The 25946-nt window shown below is 47.1% G+C and overlaps 1 protein-coding gene across 1 annotated transcript in view; it reads left to right on the top strand.

The window, feature by feature from the left end:
• MAP3K1 (mitogen-activated protein kinase kinase kinase 1) overlaps nucleotides 1–25946 on the top strand; it is a 105284-nt gene that overhangs the window by 15916 nt on the left and 63422 nt on the right. Inside the window, exons 5-7 of the mRNA XM_038758791.1 lie at nucleotides 298–510; nucleotides 2878–3095; nucleotides 6030–6377. Of these exons, the coding sequence (XP_038614719.1) occupies nucleotides 298–510; nucleotides 2878–3095; nucleotides 6030–6377 (779 nt within the window). The remainder of the gene's footprint in view (nucleotides 1–297; nucleotides 511–2877; nucleotides 3096–6029; nucleotides 6378–25946) is intronic.

The following is a 25946-nucleotide window of genomic DNA, read 5'->3' as shown; positions in this document are numbered from 1 at the left end:
TGAATGAATGAATGTCTCCCCCTTCTAGACCGTGAGCCCGCTGTTGGGTAGGGACCATCTCTAGATGTTGCCAACTTGGACTTCCCAAGCGCTTACTACAGTGTTTCGCACACAGTAAGCGCTCAATAAATACGATTAATGAATGAATTAGAGCAGTGCTTTGCACATAGTAAGTGCCTAATAAATGCTGTTGTCATTATTATTATTATTATTATTATTGTTATTATTATTATTATCATCGTAGCCCCTCCCCAAATACCATCGACTGGTGGGGCTTGGCGGCTTCGTCGGACGTAGAAAGGCTCCTCCCCCGACCATGACGTCATCGCCCCTGACGTCATCGCCCCGGCGTCCGCCCCCAGCCAATCGGGACTTCGCTCCTTTACGTCATCGCAAACCCGCCCAATCCGACGCGACTGCGCCCCTTACGTCACCCCTAAGCCACGCCTCCGACTGGCCGTGGCCACGCCCCCTCCGTCCGCCGCGTGCACGCGCCGCGCTCCTCCGCGTGCCCGCCAGAGAATTCATTCATTCATTCAATCGTATTTATTGAGCGCTGTGTGCAGAGCACTGTAGTAAGCGCTTGGGAAGGACAAGTTGGCAACATTCATTCATTCGATCGTATTTATTGTTTGCTTACTGTGTGCAGAGCACTGTAGTAAGCGCTTGGGAAGTATAAGTTGGCAACATTCATTCATTCGATCGCATTTATTGAGTGCTTACTGTGTGCAGAGCACTGTAGTAAGCGCTTGGGAAGTACAAGTTGGCACCATTCATTCATTCCATCGTATTTATTGAGGGCTTACTGTGCGCAGAGCACTGTAGTAAGCGCTTGGGAAGTACAAGTTGGCACCATTCAGTCATTCAATCGTATTTATTGAGGGCTTACTGTGCGCAGAGCACTGTACTAAGCGCTTGGGAAGTACAAGTTGGCAACATTCATTCATTCGATCATATTTATTGAGCGCTTACTGTGTGCAGAGCACTGTAGTAAGCACTTGGGAAGTACAAGTTGGCAACATTCATTCATTCGATCGTATTTATTGAGCGCTTACTGTGTGCAGAGCACTGTAGTAAGCGCTTGGGAAGTCCAAGTTGGCAACATTCATTCATTCGATCGTATTTATTGGTTGCTTACTGTGTGCAGAGCACTGTAGTAAGCGCTTGGGAAGTACAAGTTGGCAACATTCATTCATTCGATCGTATTTATTGAGTGCTTACTGTGCGCAGAGCACTGTAGTAAGCGCTTGGGAAGTACAAGTTGGCACCATTCAGTCATTCAATCGTATTTATTGAGGGCTTACTGTGCGCAGAGCACTGTACTAAGCGCTTGGGAAGTACAAGTTGGCAACATTCATTCATTCGATCATATTATTGAGCGCTTACTGTGTGCAGAGCACTGTAGTAAGCGCTTGGGAAGTCCAAGTTAGCAACATTCATTCATTCAGTCGTATTTATTGAGCGCTTCCTGTGTGCAGAGCACTGTAGTAAGCGCTTGGGAAGTACAAGTTGGCAACATTCATTCATTCGATCGTATTTATTGAGCGCTTACTGTGTGCAGAGCACTGTAGTAAGCGCTTGGGTGGCAACATTCATTCATTCAATTGTATTTATTGAGCGCTTACTGTGTGCAGAGCACTGTAGTAAGCGCTTGGGAAGTACAAGTTGGCAACATTCATTCGATCGTATTTATTGAGCGCTTATTGTGCGCAGAGCACTGTAGTAAGCGCTTGGGAAGTACAAGTTGGCAACATACATTCATTCAATCGTATTTATTGAGCGCTTCCTGTGTGCAGAGCACTGTACTAAGCGCTTGGAAAATCCAAGTTGGCAACATTCATTCATTCGATTGTATTTATTGAGCGCTTCCTGTGTGCAGAGCACTGTACTAAGCGCTTGGAAAGTCCAAGTTGGCAACATTCATTCATTCGATCGTATTTATTGAGCGCTTCCTGTGTGCAGAGCACTGTAGTAAGCGCTTGGGAAGTACAAGTTGGCAACATTGTCATTCAATCGTATTTATTGAGCGCTTGCTGTGTGCAGAGCACTGTAGTAAGCGCTTGGGAAGTACAAGTTGGCACCATTCATTCATTCAATCGTATTTATTGAGGGCTTTCTGTGCGCAGAGCACTGTAGTAAGCGCTTGGGAAGTCCAAGTTGGCACCATTCAGTCATTCAATCGTATTTATTGAGGGCTTACTGTGTGCAGAGCACTGTACTAAGCGCTTGGGAAGTACAAGTTGGCAACATTCATTCATTCGATCGTATTTATTGAGTGCTTACTGTGCGCAGAGCACTGTAGTAAGCGCTTGGGAAGTCCAAGTTAGCAACATTCATTCATTCAGTCGTATTTATTGAGCGCTTCCTGTGTGCAGAGCACTGTAGTAAGCGCTTGGGAAGTCCAAGTTGGCAACATTCATTTATTCGATCGTATTTATTGGTTGCTTACTGTGTGCAGAGCACTGTAGTAAGCGCTTGGGAAGTACAAGTTGGCAACATTCATTCATTCGATCGTATTTATTGAGTGCTTACTGTGCACAGAGCACTGTAGTAAGCGCTTGGGAAGTACAAGTTGGCACCATTCAGTCATTCAATCGCATTTATTGAGGGCTTACTGTGTGCAGAGCACTGTAGTAAGCGCTTGGGAAGTCCAAGTTGGCAACATTCATTCATTCAATCGTATTTATTGAGCGCTGTGTGCACAGCACTGTACTAAGCGCTTGGGAAGTACCAGTTGGCAACATAGAGAGACGGTCCCTACCCACCAGCGGGCTCACAGTCTAGAAGGGGGAGACAGACAACAAGACAAAACATATTAACAAAATAAAATAAATAGAATAAAAATGTACAACTGCGGCGACGAGACCCCCGGTGCAGAGCACAGGTCTTAGCGCGCCGCGGCGGGGCTCCTCCCCCGCCCCTGACGTCATCGCCCAGGCCCCGCCGCCAGCCAATCGGGACTCCGCCCCTTACGTCATCGCAAGCCCGCCCAATCCGACGCGACTGCGCCCCTTACGTCACCCACAAAGCCACGCCCCTACAGGCTGTGGCCACGCCCCCTCCGTCCGCCGCGCGCACCCGAGCGTAGCCCGCCAGTCATTCATTCAATCGTACTTATTGAGCGCTTACTGTGTGCAGAGCACTGTACTAAGCGCTTGGGAAGTACAAGTTGGCGACATATAGAGGCGGTCCCTACCCAACAGTGGGCTCACAGTCTAGAAGGGGGAGACAGAGAACAAAACATATTAACAAAATAAAATAAATAGACTGTACAAGTGAAATAAATAAATACATAAGTAGAATTCATTCAATCGTATTTATTGAGCGCTTACTGTGTGCAGAGCACTGTAGTAAGCGCTTGGGAAGTACAAGTTGGCGACATATAGAGGCGGTCCCTACCCAACAGTGGGCTCACAGTCTAGAAGGGGGAGACAGAGAACAAAACATATTAACAAAATAAAATAAATAGACTGTACAAGTGAAATAAATAAATACATAAGTAGAATTCATTCAATCGTATTTATTGAGCGCTTACTGTGTGCAGAGCACTGTAGTAAGCGCTTGGGAAGCACAAGCAGGCAACATTCATTCATTCAATCGTATTTATTGAGCGCTTACTGTGGGCAGAGTTGCAACATAGAGAGACGGGCCCTACCCAACAGCGGGCTCACAGTCTAGAAGGGGGAGACAGGCAACAAGAGAAAACATATTATTTTATTTTACTTGTACATATCTATTCTATTTATTTTATTTTGTTAGTATGTTTTGTTTTGTTCTCTGTCTCCCCCTTTTAGACTGTGAGCCCACTGTTGGGTAGGGACTGTCTCTCTATGTTGCCGATTTGTACTTCCCAAGCGCTTAGTACAGTGCTCTGCACACAGTAAGCGCTCAATAAATACGATTGACGATGATGATGATTGCTTGATATTAACAAAATAGAGTAAATACGTGCAACGGCGAAGCAGCGTGGCTCAGTGGAAAGAGCCTGGGCTTGGGAGCCAGATGTCGTGGGTTCAAATCCCAGCTCCGCCACTTGTCAGCTGGGTGACTTTGGGCGAGTCGCTTCACTTCTCTGGGCCTCAGTTCCCTCATCTGTCAAATGGGGATGAAGACTGTGAGCCCCCCGTGGGACCACCTGATCACCTTGTAACCTCCCCAGCGCTTAGAACAGTGCTTTGCACATAGTAAGCGCTTAATAAATACGACCGATTGATTGCTTGTTATTAACAAAATAGAATAAATATGTACAAACATGTATAATATGTATATATATAAAATGTATGCATATATGTATATGTATATGTATTTGTATATGTATACAAATATGTATAAATATGTACACGGAAGCAGCGTGGCTCAGTGGAAAGAGCCCGGGCTTTGGAGTCCGAGGTCATGGGTTCAAATCCCAGCTCCGCCACCTGTCAGCTGTGTGACTTTGGGCAAGTCGCTTCGCTTCTCTGGGCCTCAGTTCCCTCATCTGTCAAATGGGGATGAAGCCCCCCGTGGGACAGCCCGATCACCTTGTAACCTCCCCAGCGCTTAGAACAGCGCTTTGCACGTAGTAAGCGCTTAACAAATACCAGCATTATTCCAGTGTAATCTCCCGAGCGCTTAGCACAATGCTCTGCTCCCAGCAGGCCCTCAATAAGTACGACTAAACAAATTATATAATATTATTAGTAGTAGTAGCAGTAAGCGCTCAATGAATACGATTGATGATGATGATGATGATGATGATTAACAAACTCAAATCAATTGACTAAATATGTACAACAGCGGCGGGGGGGCTCGTCCCCCGCCCCTGACGTCATCGCTTGGGCCCCGCCGCACCTTGGAAACTCCCCAGCGCTTAGAACAGTGCTTAGCACATAGTAAGTGCTTAACAAACGTCATCGTTCCAGCGCTTAGGACAGTGCTTTGCACATAGTAAGTGCTTAACAAATGTCATCGTTCCAGCGCTTAGAACAGTGCTTTGCACATAGTAAGTGCTTAACAAATGTCATCGTTCCAGCGCTTAGAACAGTGCTTTGCACATAGTAAGCGCTTAACAAATACCAGCATTATCCCAGTGTACTCTCCCGAGCGCTTAGCACAATGCTCTGCTCCCAGCAGGCCCTCAATAAGAAGTACGACTAAACAAATTATATAATATTAGTAGTAGTAGTAGTAGTAAGCGCTCAATGAATACGATTGATGATGATGATGATGAACAAACTCAAATCAATAGAATATGTGCAACAGCGGCGGGGGGGCTCCTCCCCCGCCCCTGACGTCATCGCTGGGGCCCCGCCGCACCTTGGAAACTCCCCAGCGCTTAGAACAGTGCTTAGCACATAGTAAGTGCTTAACAAACGTCATCGTTCCAGCGCTTAGAGCAGTGCTTTGCACATAGTAAGCGCGTAATAAATGCTATCATTATGATATATATATATATATCGTCCCCCTCTCCATCCCCCCGTCTTACCTCCTTCCCTTCCCCACGGCACCTGTATAGATGGATAGATGGTTGTACATATTCATTACTCTATTTATTTATTTATTGATTTATTTTACTTGTGCATTTCTATCCTACTTATTTTATTTTGTTGGTACGTTCGGTTCCGTTCTCTGTCTCCCCCTTTTAGACTGTGAGCCCACTGTTGGGTAGGGACTGTTCATTTATTGATTGATTGATTTTACTTGTGCATTTCTATCCTACTTATTTTATTTTGTTGGTACGTTCGGTTCCGTCCTCTGTCTCCCCCTTCTAGACTGTGAGCCCCCTGTTGGGTAGGGACTGTCTCTATGAGATGCCAATTTGTACTTCCCCAGCGCTTAGTCCAGTGCTCTGCACATAGTAAGCGCTCAATAAATGCGATTGATTGATTGATGATTGATTATTACAACAGCGGCGGCGGCGGCGGCGGCGGGGCTCCTCCTCCCCGCGCCTGACGTCACCGCCCGGGCCAATGGGGACCCCGCCCCCTGACGTCATCGGAATCCCGGCCAATCCGACGCGACTGCGCCCCTTGCGTCACCCCGCCCCCGAGCCGCGCCCCCGACCGGCCGTGGCCGCGCCTCCCGCGTGCACGCGCCGCGCTGCTCCGCGTGCCCGCGCCCGCGCGCGTCCCCGAGCGCAGCCCGCCAGAGAAGATGGCGGCGGCGGCGGCGGCGGCGGCCGCGGCGGGGACGGGCCCCGCGGAGCCCCCCGAGGCCGGCGGGCGCGCGGGCGCGTGCACGGGCGCGGGAGCGAGCGCGGGTCGGGAGCGCGCCGACTGGCGGCGCCGCCAGCTGCGCCGGCTGCCGAGCGCCGAGCCGGTGGACCAGCTGGCCGAGCCGCCGCCGCCCCCTCCCTCCGCCCCCCCCGACCCGCAGCCGGCGGACCAGGCCGCCCCGGGGTACGTACTGCACGCCCCCGACACCCCGGGGGGCGCTTACCGTGTGCGCGGCACTGGGCTAAGCGCCTAACGCGCGGACCACGGGACTGTGTCTGCACGGAGGACCCGGGCCACCGCGGGGGGTTTGCACGGGGGAGCTGGGGCACCGCCGCGTTTGCACGGGCTTTTTTAGACGGTGAGCCCACTGTGGGGTAAGGGCTGGCTTTCTGCGTTGCCTGCTTGTGGTTCTCGAGCGTTTAGTGCGGTGGTCTGCACGCAGTAAGCGCTCAGTAAATGCGGTTGATTGATTGCGCGGGGGAGCTGGGGCACCGCGGGGTTTGCACGGGGGAGGTGGGACACGGGGGTGTTTGCACGGGGGAGCTGGGGCACGGGGGTGTTTGCACGGGGGAGGTGGGGCACCGCGGGGTTTGCACGGGGGAGCTGGGGCACGGGGGTGTTTGCACGGGGGAGGTGGGACACGGGGGTGTTTGCACGGGGGAGGTGGGGCACGGGGGCGGTTGCACGGGGGAGGTGGGGCACGGGGGTGTTTGCACGGGGGAGCTGGGGCACGGAGGTGTTTGCACGGGGAGGTGGGGCACGGGGGCGTTTGCACGGGGGAGCGGGGGCACGGGGGCGTTTGCACGGGGGAACTGGGTCACGGGGACGTTTGCACGGGGGAGGTGGGGCACGGGGGCGTTTGCACGGGGGAGGTGGGGCACGGGGGCGTTTGCACGGGGGAGCGGGGGCACGGGGGCGTTTGCACGGGGGAGGTGGGGCACGGGGGTGTTTGCACGGGGGAGGTGGGGCACGGGGGCGTTTGCACGGGGGAGGTGGGGCACGGGGGCGTTTGCACGGGGGAGGTGGGGCACGGGGGCGTTTGCACGGGGGAGGTGGGGCACGGGGGCGTTTGCACGGGGGAGCGGGGGCACGGGGGCGTTTGCACGGGGGAGGTGGGGCACGGGGGCGTTTGCACGGGGGAGGTGGGGCACGGGGGTGTTTGCACGGGGGAGGTGGGGCACGGGGGCGTTTGCACGGGGGAGGTGGGGCACGGGGGCGTTTGCACGGGGGAGCGGGGGCACGGGGGTGTTTGCACGGGGGAGCTGGGGCACGGGAGGTTTTGCACGGGGGACCTGGGACACCGCGGTGTGTGCACGGGGGAGGTGGGGCACGGGGGTGTTTGCACGGGGGAGGTAGGACACGGCGGATTGTAGACTTTCATTCAATCCTATTTATTGAGCGCTTACTGTGTGCAGAATACTGGGCTAAGCGCTGAAGGTTGGACCATATGTATATATGTTTGTACATATTTTTTACTCTACTTATATTTATTTTATTCGTACATATCTATTCTATTTATTTTCTTTTGTTACTACGTTTGGTTTTGTTCTCCGTCTCCCCTTTTTAGACTGTGAGCCCACTGTTGGGTAGGGACCGTCTCTAGATGTTGCCAGTTTGTACTTCCCAAGCGCTTAGTACAGTGCTCTGCACATAGTAAGCGCTCAATAAATGTAATTGATGATGATGATGATGATGATGGTGACCACGGGGGTGTTTGCACGGGGAGGCGGGGCACCGCTGTGCGTGTACGGGGGAGTTGGGGCACGGGGATGTTTGCACGGGGGAGGTGGGGCACGGCCCATTCTACACTTTCATTCAATCCTATTTATTGAGCGCTTACTGTGTGTAGGATACTGGGCTAAGCGCTTAAGGTCGGGCCACGGGGGAGTTGGGGCACAGGGGTGTTTGCACGGGGGAACTGGGGTACGGGGGTGTTTGCACCGGGGACCTGGGGCACGGCGGATTGTAGACTTTCAGTCAATCCTATTGAGCGTTTACTGTGTGCAGAACACTGGGCTAAACGCTTAAGAGTGGAGCACGGGGGGGATTTACACGGGGGAGCTCGGGCACGGGAGAGCTGGTGCCAGGGGGTATTTGTAATAATAATAATAATAATGATGGCATTTGTTAAGCGCTTACTATGTGCAGAGCACTGTTCTAAGCGCTGGGGGTGGACACAAGGTGATCAAGTTGTCCCACATGGGGCTCACAGTCTTAATCCCCATTTTACAGATGAGGTAACTGAGGCTCAGAGAAGTTAAGTGACTTGCCCAAGGTCACACAGCAGACACGTGGCGGAGCCGGGATTCGAACCCATGACCTCTGACCCCAAAGCCCGTGCTCTTCTCCACTGAGCCACGCTGCTCCCTTTGTAGTGTGGGGCACGGGACAGCTGGTGCCAGGGGGTATTTGTGGTGGGGTCCAAGGGGCTGTTGGGCCGCGGGAAAGCTGGTGCCAGGGGGTATTTGTGGTGTGGGGTTGGTGCCAGGGGGTATTTGTGGTTTGGGGCACGGGAGACCTGGTGCCAGGGGGTATTTGTAGTGGGGTCCAAAGGGCTGTTGGGGCACGGGAAAGCTGGTGCCAGGGGGTATTTGTGGTGTGGTGCTGGTGCCAGGGGGTTTTTGTAGTGTGGGGCACGGGAGACCTGGTGCCAGGGGGTATTTGTGGTGGGGTCCAAGGCCGGTTGTGGCACGGGAAAGCTGGTGCCAGAGGGTATTTGTGGTGTGGGGTTGGCGCACGGGAGACCTCGTGCCAGGGGGTATTTGTAGTGTGGGGCACGGGAGACCTGGTGCCAGGGGGTATTTGTGGCGGAGTCCAAGGGGCTCTTGGGGTACGGGAAAGCTGGTGCCAGGGGGTATTTGTGGCGTGGTGCTGGTGCCCGGGGGTGTTGGCGCACGGGAGAGTTGGTGCCAGGGGGTATTTGTAGTGTAGGGCACGGGAGAGCTGGTGCCATGGGATATTTGTAGTGTAGGGCACGGGAGAGCTGGTGCCAGGGGGTATTTGTAGTGTAGGGCACGGGAGAGCTGGTGCCAGGGGGTATTTGTAGTGTAGGGCACGGGAGAGCTGGTGCCAGGGGGTATTTGTAGTGTAGGGCACGGGAGAGCTGGTGCCATGGGATATTTGTAGTGTAGGGCACGGGAGTGCTGGTGCCAGGGGGTATTTGTGGTGAGGTCCAAGGGGCTGTGGGGGCACGGGAAAGCTGGTGCCAGGGGGTATTTGTGGTGTGGTGCTGGTGCCCGGGGGTGTTGGCATACGGGAGAGCTGGTGCCAGGGGGTATTTGTAGTGTGGGGCACGGAAGAGCTGGTGCCAGGGGGTATTTGTGGTGGGGTCCAAGGGGCTGTTGGGCACGGGAGAGCTGGTGCCAGGGGGTATTTGTGGTGTGGTGCCGGTGCCCGGGAGTGTTGGCGCACGGGAGAGCTGGTGCCAGGGGGTGTTGGTAATATTGAAGATATTTGTTTATTTGTTAAACTCTTACTATGTGCCAACACTGTTCTAAACGCTGCAGCCCTGTTCTAAGCTGTGGGTGTTTGCACAGGGGGGGGGGTTCCCCCAGGCCTGATGGGAATTGGGCAACCCCGGGGGAAGCCCCTCACCCACTTCCCCGGGGCTCCTGCCAGTTCAAGTGTGCTTAGCGCAGTGCTCTGCACACAGTGAGTGCTCAGTAAGTATGATTGAATGAGAAAGGGAGAGAAGCAGGCCGGTCTGGAGGGCTCCCCGGTGGAGGAGGCGCTGGGCCTGGGTGCCGGAGGACCAGGGTATGCCTCCCGGCCCCCACCCTAGGTTGGCAGGGTGACCTTGGGTCAGTCATTTTCCTTTTCTGGGCCTTCCTTCCCTCTACACCGGGACCTCGTTGTGGGCAGGGAAGGGTTCTGATCGTTTAGCACAGTACTTTGCACACAGTAAGTGCTCAATAAATACGCTCGAATGAGTGGATCTGTAAAATTGAAGCAGCATGGCTCAGTGGAAAGAGCAGGGGCTTTGGAGTCAGAGGTCATGAGTTCAAATCCCAGCTCCGCCACTTGTCAGCCGGGTGACTTTGAGCGAGTCACTTCACTTCTCTGGGCCTCAGTGACCTCATCTGGAAAATGGGGATGAAGACTGTGAGCCCCATGTGGGACAACCTGATCCCCTTGTAACCTCCCCAGCGCTTAGAACAGTGATTTGCACATAGTAAGTGCTTAATAAATGCCATCATTATTATTATTATTATTAAAATAGAGATTAAGAGCAGGAGCCCCAGGGGAAAGAGGGACTGGGTTCAATCCTGATTACCCTGTGTCTGCCCCAGCGCTTTGAACAGTGCTTGGCACATTAGAGATTATGAAATGTTATTATTATTAATAAGGGAAAGCATAATGACTTAGTGGAAAGAGCCCGGGCTTGGGAGTCAGGACGTGGGTTCTAATCCCGACTCCGCCACTTGTCCGCTGTGTGACTTTGGGCAAGCAGTGTAAATTCTCTGTGCCTCAGTTACCCATCTGTAAAATGCAGATTGAGTGGGAACCCCTCAATGACCTTGTATCCACTCCAGTGCTTAGAACAGTACTTGGCACATAGTAAGTGCTTAACAAATAGTATTATTATTCCGATACTGCGATTATTATCATTAAATTAGGACAGGAGAAGCTCTTGGGGCTGTCCGAGCCCGTGCAGGAGCAGAATTGGCAAAGACTGAGGCTGGAGGCTTGGTTTTGGGGTGCAGGGGGATTGCTAGGCCTTGGGCAGCTGCAGGGAAAATGGGATCAGCAGAATTGGGGAGCTTAGGTGACTTTGGCGAGGGCCTTGGAAGTGCTTTGAAATTTGAATTTTAGTCTGGGTGATAAAAGACACTGGACCGGAGGCAACTGCCATTCAGGAGCCAGAGCAGAAGGGGCTCCACTTAAATAATAATGCTATTTGTTCAGCGCTTACTATGTGCCAAGCACTGTTCTGAGCACCGGGGGAGATACAAGGTAATCAGACTGCTCCTCGGGGGGCTCACAGTCTTCATCCCCATTTTACAGATGAGATCACTGAGGCCCAGAGAAGTAAAGTGACTTGCTCAAGGTCACACAGCAGACAAGTGGCGGAGTGGAGATTAGAACCCATGACCTCTGACTCTCAAGCCTGGGCTCTTGCCACTGAGCCACGCTGCTTCTCCAGGTTTCCCTGTGATCCTTGGGGTACTATGTGTTAATAAGAAAAGAAGATGGATACCACCACCTTGGTGTATATATGTTTGTACAGATTTATTACTCTATTTTACTTGTACATATGTACTATTCTATTTATTTTATTTGGTTTATATGTTTTGTTTTGTTGTCTGTCTCCCCCTTCTAGACTGTGAGCCCGTTGTTGGGTAGGGATCGTATGTATATGTTGCCAACTTGTACCTTCCAAGCAGTTAGTACAGTGCTCTGCACACAGTAAGCGCTCAATAAATACGACTGACTGAATGAATAATAATAATAATAATGATAATGGTATTAGGCATTTACTATGTGCGAAGCACTGTTCTAAGCCCTGGGGGGGGGGATACAAGGTGATCAGATTGTCCCACTTGGGGCTCACAGTCTTAATCCCCATTTTACAGATGAGGTGACTGAGGCACAGAGAAGTTAAGTGACTTTCCAAAGTCACACAGCTGACAAGTGGCAGAGCTGGGTTTAGAACCCATGACCTCTGACTCCAAAGTGTGGGCTCTTTCCACAGAGCCACGTTTATCTCACCTGATGGCATGGGGGAAATCTTAGGGGAAAGAAATTCAGTGCAAGCATCAGTGCCCCTTAAAACCATAAAACTTCCCTTCCCCACAGCACCTGCATATATGTATATATGTTTGCACATATTTATGACTCTATTTTACTTGTACATATCTATTCTATTTTATTTTGTTAGTATGTTTGGTTTTGTTCTCTGTCTCCCCCTTTTAGACTGTGAGCCCACTGTTGGGTAGGGACTGTCTCTAGATGTTGCCAACTTGTACTTCCCAAGCACTTAGTACGGTGCTCTGCACACAGTAAGCGCTCAATAAATATGATTGATTGATTGATTGCTAAATTGGACCCTCCCAAGCGCAGCGCTCTGCACACAGTAAGTGCCCAATAGGTACGATTGCTGAGCATGAGCTCAGGAAATGTTGGTGTGTCCAACCGTTGACACTCCGGGAAGGGTTTAGATTGTGGTACAGTGTGTCCTCCCCCTATTCCTGGGCTGCAGCAGAGTCTGATTGTTGAATCGTGGTTGTGGTTATTTAGGCAAACCAGTTTCTTCAAGGGCTCCCAGGCTTACGGATAATTAGTTTCTTCAATTCTGTTTGGTTTTGTGTTTTTGTTTTTTATTTGTTTAGGTCTGTTTTGCATGTTGGAGCTACCGTTTACATTCAGATGGGAGTCATCGAAAGACACTACTTAATAGATTGATTTGAAAGCATAACTCGGATTGTGGTCTGTTGTATTGAAATGGGATATCTAAATGAGCTCTGTCATCTGGGGCTTTGGAGTGAATTTCAGGGATCCAAATTTAAGCTTTATATGTGGTAAGAAGGCAAATTCTCAGGCTGTACTTGGTTAGATTTTATTTCCTGTGCAAACTAACCTGCAGGATTTAGTTAAATGAGAATGGCAATTCGTTGAAGGTAGAGCTAGCAAATTGATTTGTAGATCTTGCCTCAAGTGAGCCTCAGGTTAAATAACAAAGCTTTCACGTTTCAAGTCAGTCCTAGCTGGTTTGTTTTGAAAAGACAGACCCATTACTAGGGCAGGTCTTCCTATAATAAGCAGATTTAGAAGCTAAGCAATTTGGTTAGCAAGAGCCCTGTATTTTGTTTCTCTTGAACTGATTAAGCTTGTTTATATTTCCATAGGGAAACAGTTGATAGCAGTATGAAACCAGAACAAAGGAATAGGCAAATTGAAATTAAAACATAAATAAAAGTTTAAGAATCACCGAGGGAATGAAAAGGCTGGATATGCTGTAGGTCTTCTAGAAATGACTAGGATATTTTAGCTCTTGTAATAAGGATTTTTTTCTCCCTCTTGTTTATGGAATCATCTAAAATTGCCTAGTATATAATGTAGAGTACATATCCAATTATTGCTACAAGAGGCATATAGTTTTTTAGGGTATAAAATGGAAAGAAAGAAAGCATTAAGGAGAGTGTGTTTCTTCTCTATTTTTTAAAATCTCCAGGCAGTCGTCTTCAACTACAGTAATTTTATGGGTTCAGCAAGGTCAGCATTATTCATATCTGGAGATCTCATCAATTGTAAAATATTGAGTCTTTCCTTGCCCATTTTTACAGGTACAAGGATTTCCTAATTCCCTTGGCAGGCTAATTTTAAATTCTTTTTGACAGCCTGGGTAATCTCATCTCTTGTCTTAGATTGACCTCTTGTGATAAAGTTTATGAAAGCAGGTGTTGTTTAACAAAATACGAAATATTAGCTTTCGCTTACCCATATATTAAATCATTAGACTTCTAGAAGCCTTAAGCCGGTAAACGTGAAACTACGAGATCGTTGTTTTTAATAGTTGGTTTTCATAATGGCTAGGCCTTTTATGTTTAGTGACTAATTGATGTTAGTGGTGATTGCTTAGTAATGTTGCATAGATCATATTTCGCTTTTTTCTTTAGGAGCCTTGTCAAGTGTGTCTAAAAGATCTAGTGGAATATTTGAGTTATTTTGATCTTTTCGGTATTTGTTGTAAAGTTCAGTTGCTGAATTTATTCTTTGTGGTGCAGTCCTGACTTGATACTGGTGAGAGATTTGAGCCTGCAAGTGGCGCCCTAAGGCCGTAGTATTGGGCTTTTTATTAGAGAATTAGGAAAAGAAATCAAATAATCAAAGAGAATCTGCCTATACCAGTTTACCACTGGTATGCATATGATAGATTTTTTAACTGTGAAAACTAAGTGATAATTCACAAATGGTTAACCCAGTGAAAGAACACAACATATTTACCTTGTCCTCCTTTTATGCTTTGTATCCAAAGTGGAAAATGGAAAATGCTTTACGTGCTTTGTTACATTACCAACATGCACTTTGGCTTTGTTTTTGTTTCGGTAGAGGGCTGCTTTATCGTGCTAACCTTTCATCATTAGTTCCAAGAAAGGGATTATAAATATTTCACTTCTTGTTTTTGCTCCTGGGATTTGTTCTGTTTAGGTGGGTTTCGAAAGTTACAATTATCTGGCCATCTTCTCAGTCCGCTTATGAAATGCCTTCAACTTCTTACTCTGAGTACAATGAAAACATTTATCTTTGAAGAATTGTTTATTAAAAAAATACAGCTGAAAGAGAAGAAAATCAGTACATATATTGTTCCCAACTCTTGTCATTTTTCATAGCTGATTTAGGCACGGGTGACAGGTTAACTGGCATTACCAGTACAGTGTTCTGCGCACAGTAAATGCTCAGTAAATACAATTGAATAATTTCTCAGTATGATTTCTAATCCTGGAAACTGTCCTCCCATTTTGTGAGAACAAGAAGCCACACAGTTTATTTGTATTCTTCTGGGTCTTCAGCACCCTAACTAGTTGGTATTTGCTGGCTAGATGAAAAGAGGTCATCCCAGTAATTGAAATGAAGAGGTTGCTCCTTTGATCATATCTGAAACAACAGAACTGGCTGCAGCTTGCCTATTCTAGGTCTGCTTATCAATTCGTGACACTCTGTTTTTGGTGCATTCCAAAGCAAGACATGATACAGAGGAGCTGATGGGATAGTGAAGTAGAGCGCTGTGTGTTTCTGAGACAGGTGATGGTGGCGTTCTTGAGAAAATGTCGATGTTCAGCATCCCTGCTCCATTTGTTTTAGGACCTGTAGATAGAATCCAGTAGTGTGATCAGCATTGCTTTCCTGTAGTTATCTTTATGACCAAATTATTGAATATTCCTTTTTTTTAATCGGCCCTTCTGGTGTAATTCAGTGTCCTTTAAATTAAAAATGTCAGTGGATTTTTTTTGACCCTACAATGAGTGGAAGAAGAAACATATTTTGAAGTGAAGCTTTAAATACACTTCATTCAGTGATGTACAAAATCTTTAGAGCCAGATGGAATAAAATGAGTTGACAGGTATTCATTTTCCCTCTTTTCTGAAATCCAAAGCACTGTTGTTAATTAAAGAATATTTATTGAGATAGTAAGGAAACTTCAGCATTCACCCTGTGGTGTTGAGAGCCAGAAATATGCTTAGTGCATTTTTTATGCACAATACACAAGAAATTTCTGTTTAGTTGATTTTAGGGAGTGCTAAGATTTCTTCAATTCACATATTTAAATAGGAAAGGAGATGGAGATTTAGAAAGAACTAAGCATAAACATAACCATAAGTTGAAAGTAAGCAGGACTAACTACCTAGAGAGGACTTTAGAGAAAACCATGTTTGGTTTTGATTTTATCATTAGTGGTATTTATTGAATGCCTACAATAAGTATAGAGCATTGTAAGAAGGGGCTTAGGGAATTGTCAGAAGTAAATGACATAGTTCTTACTTTAAGGAGCCCGCTGCAATTTTTTGATATGAATGATGGAAAAGCACTAACAGAAGTGCTTTGTTTCATATAAGAGAAGCAGCGTGGCTCAGTGGAAAGAGCCCGGGCTTGGGAGCCAGAGGTCATGGGTTCTAATTCTGGCATTGCCACTTGTCAGCTGTGTGACTTTGGGCAAGTCACTTAACTTCTCTGGACCTCAGTTACCTCATCTGTAAAATGGGGATTAAAACTGTGAGCCCCATGTGGGACAACCTGATCACCTAGTCGGTCCCCCCCACGTGCTTAGAACAGTGATTTGCACATAGTAAGCGCTTAACAAATGCCTCCATTATTATTATTGTTATTATATTGTCAATCAATCAATCAATCAATCGTATTTATTGAGCGCTTACTATGTGCAGAGCACTGGACTAAGCGCTTGGGAAGTACAAATTGGCAACACATAGAGACAGTCCCTACCCAACAGTGGGCTCACAGTCTAAAAGGGGGAGACAGAGAACAGAACCAAACATACCAACAAAATTAAATAAATAGGATAGAAATGTACAAGCAAAATAAATAAATAAATAAATAAATAGAGTAATAAATGTGTACAATCACTTCTCTGTTGATCAACTGTAAGCTCCTGGTGGGCAGGTAACATGTCTACTGTGTTGTACTTGCATTCATTCCATCTTTTTAGACTGTGAGCCCACTGTTGGGTAGGGACTGTCTCTATATGTTGCCAATTTGTACTTCCCAAGCGCTTAGTACAGTGCTCTGCACATAGTAAGCGCTCAATAAATGCGATTGATGATGATTTGAGTGCTTACTGTGTGTGGAGCACTGTACTGAGCACTTGAGAGAATCCAATGCAATAATAAACAGACACATTCCCTGCCCACAAGGAGCTTACAGGTGGGGAAGACAGACATGAATACAAATAAAAGTACAGATGTGTACGTAAGTACTGTGGGGCTGGGAGAGGGGAAGAGCAGAGGGAACAAGTCAGGGGGATGCGGAAGGGAGTGGGAGAACAGGAAAGGTGGGGCTTAGTCTGGGAAGGCCTCTTGGAGGAGGTGGGCCTTCAGGAAGGTTTTGGGGGGCAGGAGGTGGAGAGTAATTGTCTGTCAGATGTTCCAGGGCAGGAACAGGATTTGGGCGAGGGGTTAGCGGTGAGATAGGCCAGATGGAGGCACAGTGAGAAAGTCAGCACTAGAGGAGCGAAGTCTGCGGGCCGGGTTGTAAAATGAGAGAGATGAGATGAGGGAGGACTCCCCCAAGAGCTTAGTACAATGCTCTGTACAAAGTAAGCGCTCAGTAAATATGATTGATCGATTAATCCTATGCCCCAATTCGATTTGCAGACCAAAATTTGCACCCCAAATTAGGAGTAGTAATTGTCTTTGGAAGTAGCTGGGATAACCATCACATTTCAAGTCAAATTCTAGGTGGCCCCTGCGTTGTAACGTAGATTTCAACTACTGGGTGAGGTGTATTTATTGCTTATGGTTTTGTGTTTCATTTCACTTCCCTTTTCTCTGGTGTCCGTGCCCTTTTCCAGAATACGTGCTGCTGCTGTGATTTACAGTAGTCTGGCAGTTAGAGTAAGACACTGATTAGTTTGAAGTTGCTCCTGCCCACACTGCTTGAAGAGCAGCATGTTCAGGAGCACAAGTACAGGCATGATTTGCTCTTGGAAGACAAAAATAAAACGGGGAGTGTTGGGAAACTCAAACTGGGTGAATTTCAGCAGCTGAAAACAATGGCTGGTTTCAAAAATGTAGTTTTTGTAATCATACCAAACTAAATGCTGTCAGACATTGTTAAAAGAAAAAAAGCTTCAGAATGTAAAATATGAAATTATATCTTCCACTATTTCATTTTTTTATTTTGTAGTAGAAGGAAACTCAGCGTGTCCTGAAGCAGTACGATATTTGTGTCTTGCAAATGCCTGTTTAGCTAGTTGAGTTTAATATCCAGAGTTACCTACTTTTCATTTCTCGGTCTTCCGGCTAAAAGCCCTACCGTTCTGTTGGATGTTATAGAACTTGGAAATATATACCCTGTCAATTTCTTTTTCCTCATATGTAAAATGGGGGTGAAACATCTATTCATCCCACCTCTTAGACTAGGAGCCCTATATGGGACAAAAGCTACGTCTTAATTGATTCGCCGTGTCATCTCCAGCTTTTAGCATTGTGCTTGGCAGATAAGTGTTTAATAAATGCCATTATTACTGCAGTTCAAGGCCCATCTCCTCTAAGGAGCTTTTCCCAGTTAACCCACCCTACCTTCTTTTATAAATCAATCTAATCCATGACTCAATCCATCCCTTCAATCATTCCCAGTAATCGCTGAATCTGTTTGTACATATTTTTCTGTACTGGCCTTTATTCAGCATAGAAAAGCTATTACAGCTGTTGATAATGGGTGAGGAGAGGAGGAAAGTTAGGGATGTTAGATGGCCCGTCCCTAATCGTTAGGATGGGTGTCAAGAACAGCAACCATCAAAACTGTTCTTCCAAGCATTTTGTTGCCACCGCAACGGGCACAGTACTGGGCTGGATGGACATCTGATCCAGCCCCAGCCCGCTCTCTTCGCTCCGCTAGTGCCAACCTTCTCCCTGGCCCTCCATCCTCCCCCTTTTAGACTGTGAGCCCACTGTTGGGTAGGGACTGTCTCTATATGTTGCCAACTTGTACTTCCCAAGCGCTTAGTACAGTGCTCTGCACACAGTAAGCGCTCAATAAATATGATTGATAGATCGATTGATTGATCTTGCCTCTCTCACCGCCACCAACCCCTGGCCCACATCCTGCCTCTGGCCTAAAACGCCCTCCCTTCTCAAATCCCACAGACAGTGACTCTTCCCCCCACCCTTCAAAGCCTTATTGAAGGCATATCTCCTTCAAGAGGCCTTCCCAGACTAAACTCCACTTTTCCTCATCTCCCACTCCCTTCTGCATTGTCCTGATTTGCTCCGTTTGCTCTCCTCCTCATTCCCAATGCCCCACACCACTTAATGCATGTATCTGTAATTTTATCTATTTGTATGGATGTCTGTCTCCCCCCACCCGTAGACTGTGAGCTCCTTGTGAGCAGGGACTGTCACTCTTTATTATTGTATTGTACTTTCCCAAGCGCTTAGTACAGTGCTGTGCACACAATAAGCACTTAATAAGATTGAATGAATGACCCATTGGTGGCTCATATGCTCATGTCTGGGCTGAAGCAGGCATAGAGCAGCCTCCCATTCACCTGCTGTGTTTGAGACAAATTCTCTGTTTGAGACAAATTCACAATTAAAGCCATCATCTTCCAAAGCAGGAGCCTTTCTGGGCGAGCAGAGGGACTCAGATTGGAATCTGCCACAAAGAATGCGTTGGAGCGGGATTTCTGCTGGGCCGCTGATGAGACTTATCCACCAACTTATTCAGCCATTCAGCAATTGGCAAAAGAAAGTCATGGCCAAGAGGACCTCTCAGAAGTTATTTCCTGCTCCCTCAGAGATTTTGGAGTGTGTCCAGATGTCTACTGAGATTCATGGAATTTTTGTGATGAATCTCAAGGTGAAACAATTAATAAAATTGGATTTGCTGAAGGAATTGCAGTGAGATTCCCCTAATTGGTGGTGGTAATTGTACTTAGTGAGCATTCAAGGCATACAGTGGAAAAGTACTACAGAAGTGGGAGACAAATTCTCTGCTCCAAAGGAGCTAACATTCTAATTCAGGAGCAGCCTCCCACATACTGAGCCGGTGGTTATCCATATCTCCCCAATATCTTGTACAGAAGCCCTCTTATCTGTTGGAACCTTGCTGTTGGCTCTGTGTGACCATCACACAAGCTCCCTGGGATTTAACTGCTATTGTCTTTAGCTGATCAATCATGTTTATTGAGTGCTCACCAAGTACAGAACACTGTCCTAAACGCTTGGGAGAGAACACCATAACAATGCACATGATCCCAGGCATCTTTTCCCAGGGACTGGATCAGTCAGTAGTGTGTATTGAGCACCTACTGTGTGCAGAGCACTGTACCAAGTGCTAGGGAGAGTCCAGTAGCTAGTAGACATTATCCCTGCCCTCAAGGATCATGCAACTGTAGCAGGGGAGACCCAAACAAAATAATCAGATAGGAGGAGGAAGAAAATCTTAAGGATGGGTATTTGAAAAAGTCCTTAAGTAAAAGAAGGTAGAAGTCCGTATTTACAAAAATGCTTTAGTTGGAGAAGTATTGAGGTGGTTGAGCCGATAGGACCTGAGAAGAAAATAATAGTTGGAAAAGGGCCTGCTGGAGGGAGTGGGATTTCAGAAGGTGGTTTCAGTTGCGGTATGGTGGATTTAATAATAATGGTATTTGTTGAGTGCTTACTATGCGCAAGGGACTGTACTAAGTGAAGGGGAGGGTTAGGTAGGAGGGTGGGCCTGAGCAAAGAGTCAGAGGCAGGCAGGAGACTTGAGAATGAGACACAATGTACAATGGGCTTGAGAAGAAGAGTGCACACTGGGGTGAAGTGAGAGGAGAGAGCAGATAAGGGGGTGCCGTGAGTGAGTACTTTTAAGGCATTGGTCAGGAGTTTCTGCTTAACATGAAGAATGGGGTCCTGATGAGAGATTGGGGCCGTCTTGCATCACCTCTAGAAAATGGTTGGCCTCTCAGCTTCATGATGGTCCTGCTCCCATGACTCTAGGCACTGTACCCCCTTTTCCCCGAATGCCCCTGGAATTTGGGCAGGTGGACTTTATCCAGGTATTATTGTGTTGGTACAGTGTGCTGAGTGTCAGGGGCTGTTAGCTACCAGAGGGGAGACTCACTGGCATTCATTTCTGTAGTGAACTCTGAGACAAAAGCTATTCCTCTTCCTCCCACACAACACAGGCAAGCTCACCCACCAGTCTGGGCAGCTTACAAACATTTCCAGACTAATCCCCACTTCCTGATCAGGTCATCCCATTAGCCACCCTTAGCATTTAAGTGTCTGTTAATTTTTTGCTTTTGTTTTTACCAGTTATTTCTCTGCTCATTTTCCATCCCATCGGTTTGCCTGCCTGTCTCCCTCCCTTATTGGACTGTAAACTCCTAAGAGGCAGTGATTTTATCTTCTACTTTTATTAAATATGCTTACAAGGGTCTAACTCAGTGAGGGCAGTGCTGGTTCCTAGTTCAGGTATTGGAGAACTATGGGGTTGTGATAGAGCTATAGGGGGTCTCTTCCTAGGGTATGGAAGGAAGTCTGTGTCCCTTTTGTAATTTTCTATCCATAGAACCAGCATGGCCTAGTGGATAGAGCACGGGCTTGGGAGTCAGAAGGACCTGGGTTCCAATCCTGGCTCGGCCACTTTTGTCTGCCGTGTGACCTGGGGCAAGTCACTTCAATTCTCTGTGCCTCAGTTCCATCATCTGTAAAATGGGGATGAAGATGGTGAGCCCCATGTGGGACAGAGACTGTGTTCAACTTCATTAGCTTGTATCTACCCCAGCACTTAGTATTGTCCCTGGCACATAGTAAGTGCTTAACAAATACCGTAAAAAAATTGAATACCTCTGATAAGACTGTAGTAAGCACTTGGGAAGTACAAATCGGCAACATATAGAGAGATGGTCCCTACCCAACAACGGGCTATACCTGTTCTCACTCTTAGACTGTGAGGGAAGCAGCATGGCCCAGTGGATAGAGGACAGGCGTGAGAGTCAGAAGGACCTAGGTTCTAATCCCGGCTCCTCCACTTGTGTACTTTGTGGCCTTGGGCAAGACACTTAACTTCTCTGGGCCTCAGTTACCTCATTTCTAAAATGGGGAGTAAGACTGTGAGGCCCATGTGGGACAGGGATTATTGGGTCCAACCTGATTAGCTTGTATCTACCCCAGTGCTTCGAAGGGTGGTTGTCAAGTAGTAAGTGCTTAAGTGCCATCGCCATCATCATCATTATTATTATTATTACATGTGGGACAGGGGCTGTGTCTGACCTGATTAACATCTGTCTGTGCCAGTACTTAGCACAGTGCTTGGCACATAGTAAGCACTCAAACACCACAGTCACTACTAGTATTATTAGATCTGGAGTGGGAGCATTGACAAAAACTGGGGTAAGTAAATCTCCGACCTCTGTGTGGCTGTTCAGGAAGGGTTTCCTGTGCTGTTTCCAATAAGTGAGACAGATAATGTACAGTCAAATTCAGTTGAAATTTCCCAGGTGGTTGAGGGAAACATTTGTCTTCCCATCCCCCACCCCCATTCCCCCCCCCCACAAGGGTACTTGCTTTCTGAATAGGCTTCAATTTATACAAGCCTGGAGACATATGCAAGGACCAATCCTTTAAAGCTAGTTTTGGCATCAGAAAGGAGACTGTTTGTGCTGAAGGGCTTGCTTTCTCTCCTCCCACCCACCTTTTGAGCCAAAATTCAACGATAAGGCACATGGAAATTTCTGAGCCAAAATTCAGTGATAAAGCACACAGAAATTAGTGTCCAAATGGCTTATCGTATTATTCATGTGATACAAGTTACAGTGTGCTGCAATTTAATGTAATGCATTCTTAAAGATCATAGCAGTAGGTATCTGTGCTTTCAAATTACACTTGTTCAGTACAGATTCCCTAAAAATAATTTGCCTCTATAGAATACAACATGCCACCTGTTTTTAGTCAAAACGTAATTCCGCAGTCTGTGACCTTAGCTGGTTCATTTCCATTTTTCTCAATCCTGGAGTGAAAAACTTAGAAGCCACTTTCAAAGTGCATGAAGTATTGTGTATTTTTCTGTTTTATTGAGACCCTTGGGACGTAGTGCAGTGTGTTTTAAAAAGCGTTTCAGGTTTGGTGGTTTGGGATTTTTTTGTTGTGTTGTTTTTTTTGCCAGTAGGGAAGCAGACATGAAGATCAGCTTGTAGAGTTGTATGCCCAAGTCCCTGGGACAAGTGGAAGAATATCCTGCACCGGAAACCTGCCATCTCGCAGGACCATGTCCACGGACCTCCCTCCTAGACCTCATTTGAGCCCTGTCCTTTGCAAAAGCCTTTGGCTTGAAGGCAGGGATGGAGACAGCCTCCTCTGCAACCGCTTCCACTTTGCCTTTGATTGGGAAGCCCACTTTGGAGCTGGAAGCAATATTGGATTGTTCTTCCTCCACCTTGCTCTCTGTCTAATACTGGCTGCTCACCCGTGCAGATTTGGAAAGAGGACAAGCAGGAAGGTCTCAATGTTCCACTAAACTATAAATTCCTTGAGGTCATTCGTTCAGTGGTATTTGAGTCCTTACTATGTGTAATGCACTGTCCTGAGTGCTTGGGAACGTACATTGTAACAATAAATAGACACTGTCCCTGATTCTTCCCCACAGTCTAGAGGGGGAGACAGGAATTGTATTTAATGTACTCAAACGCTTAATACAGTGCTCTGCACAGAGTAGGTGCTTGATAAATACCATTAATTAATTCTCACCTCCAATGGATGTCCCATCAGAATAAGTTTTTTCTTCCCTCGCTCCACTTTTAGCTGGCACGTCTGACCAGAGGCAGAGGAAAACTTGTTTTACTTTAACGAATAATGTAATTTTGAAGTGTTGAGTTCCATGAGGATATGGTTGTTTCATGGGGCATGTTTTCCCCTAGACTTACCTGTTATGAATTGAAGCTGTAGTCCAGAGCCAAATCCAACGTTAGGGTTGAAATATTGGAAATCTGTCCTTGCCCCTGACCCACCTTTCCCGGTTCCTGGAGGCTTTACTTGATGCACTTCTTCCCACATTCTGAATTGACTCCCCAAATTGGGGGGGACTGAGAGGGGGAGGGGGTTTGAGTGCTTGGTTGGGTGGGGAGAAGTTCCCAGAACTCTAGGAGTCAGTCAATCATATTTGAGTGCTTACTGTGTGCACAGCACTGTACTAAGCGCTTGGGAGATTACAGTACAGTGTGGAAGTGAGGGAAAGGATTTACCTTCCCATAGAGCACAGGCTTGGGAGTCAGAAGGTCATGGGTTCAGATCCCGACTCTGCCACATGTCTGACCCTGGATGAGTCACTTCACTTTCTGGGCCTCAGTTACCTCATCTGTAAAATGGGGTTTAAGAGTGTGAGCCCTATGTGGGACAGGGACAGTGTCCAACGTAACTCACCTCTGCCCCAGTTCGTAGAACAGTGCTTGGCATATAGTAAGCGCTTTAACAAGTATCATAATTATTATAGAGGTCAGCTGAACGAATGTGGGGTAAAACGCCACATTTGGCACAGAGTAAGCACTTTTATAAGCATCATTATTATCGAACAGTAGGGGTCGGTTCCTTGGGGTGGTCCTAACCCTAGGCACGTCTTTCGTTTAGAACCCTTTGGGTTTCACAACACGGACAAAAACTGCACGTCTAGTTGCTCAAATGGGATTGCCACAATATTTTGAGTAAGAAGCCATTTAAAGCCTAATGGCTTGGAAAACTGCTTAATGTAGAGTGGCAGATAGAAAACAATGTTCCTTTCAGCTCTTGGCAAGTCCTTCACCTGCCACTGTTTTCAGCCAATCTCCTCGAAGTGTGAGGGAAGCAGAGCTTCCTCTATAACACGCAAGATCATCCAGAAATTGGGTCTTCTGTGTGCTTTTCTAATACAACGTAATGAAATGCTGTCAATGAAAGGGGATGGTTTGGGAAGAGCTAATATAGGCATAATTTGAGCATATGAAATTTGTGGCAAATTGTTCTAAGAAGCAAAGGGACACTGTGGTGGTGTTTACTGCTAAACCTAGAGTTTTCTGAAAACATGTTATATTTCATAGTTGATTTTATGAATCTACCAGTAATTTACATGTTTGTCCATGAACTAAACACAAGTCAAAGGTGGTTGTGGTAAATTAAATCTCACAGTATTTGTACAGTAAGGAGATTTTGCTCATTCTAGAGGGTCCATTGTTCTTCATTTCTCTTAGCATTACTTAGCATTCCGGGATAAAATGGTCTTTTAAATGCAGATAAGGGCACATCACTCCCTTCCTCAAAAATCTCCAATGACTCCCCATTGTTTCTTATATGAAACAAAGCCACCTAACTACCTACTTCCTTTTTCCTTGACTGCTTTCTTCTCCCAAATTCCTGGGACGCTTCTAGTTTCTGTCTCTTCTGCCTCCAATCCATTGCTCTTGACTTTTCTTTGCCTGAAACACCTCACCTATCTACCCCCCTCACACAAAAATAAACACCCCAACAATCCTGGGAATTTATTGAGCTCCTACTGAGTTTAAAATACTGTGCCAAGTGCCTGGGATATTACAGTAGGCTTAGACATAACTCTTCTGCTGGAGGAGTTTATTATAATCTAGTACGAGGGACAGACACTAAAGTAAATTACAGTTTGGGGAAGTTACAGTGTATAGGTGCCAGGAAGCGGTGGAGTGAAAGATAGTACTCAAACATTTAAGTAACATGAAAGTGCTGAAATGGTGATATGACTAGGAAGATGAGGAATTCATCAGCAAGGGATTCCTGGGCATGTAATTTCAGAAGAGTTTAGAAGGCAGGGAGAAAGCAGTGGTCTCCTGGATTAAAGCGGAACTGCGTTCCAGGAAGAAAAGGAGGAGTGAGCAAGTGTGAGTGAGGCACTGTGAGTAGGTAGGCCTGAGAAGACTGTACCTTTTTTATGATATTTGTTAAGCATTTCCTATGTGCCACGCACTCTTCTAAGTGCTGGGTTCGATAGAAGCTAATAATAATAATAATAATAATGGCATTTATTAAGCGCTTACTATGCACAAAACACCGTTCTAAGCGCTGGGGAGGTTACAAGGTAATCAGGTTGCCCCACGGAGGGCTCACAGTCTTCATCCCCATTTTACAGATGAGGGAACTGAGGCCCAGAGAAGTGAAGTGACTTGCCCAAAATCACACAGCTGACAAGCGGCGGAGCCGGGATTTGAACCCATGACCTCTGACTCCAAAGCCCGGGCTCTTTCCACTGGGCCACACTGCTTCTCTAATCAGGCTGGACACAGTCCATGCCCCACGTGGGACTCACAGTCTTGATCCCCGATTTACGGATGAAGGAACCAAGGCACAGAGAAGTGAAGGGACTTGTCCAAGGTCACAAAGCAGACAAGTGGGTTTAGAACTTCTGACTCCCGAGGCCATGCTGCTTCTCTAGTTTCCAGCTTGGGGGTAGAGGGAGAGAAGTGAGGATAAGTAAGAGAGAAAACTTATTACTACCTTTAAGCCAGTGGTTAGGAGTTTCTGCTGGAAGTTCCCTCAAGGAGTTTACTGTCTAGCAGGGTGTCAGCTGAGCTTCGTGTGGCCACGAGATTGATACTGT

Source organism: Tachyglossus aculeatus, chromosome 17 (genome assembly GCF_015852505.1).
Source record: "Tachyglossus aculeatus isolate mTacAcu1 chromosome 17, mTacAcu1.pri, whole genome shotgun sequence".
Taxonomy (NCBI): domain Eukaryota; kingdom Metazoa; phylum Chordata; class Mammalia; order Monotremata; family Tachyglossidae; genus Tachyglossus; species Tachyglossus aculeatus.
This window is presented reverse-complemented; position numbering and strand designations above follow the sequence as displayed.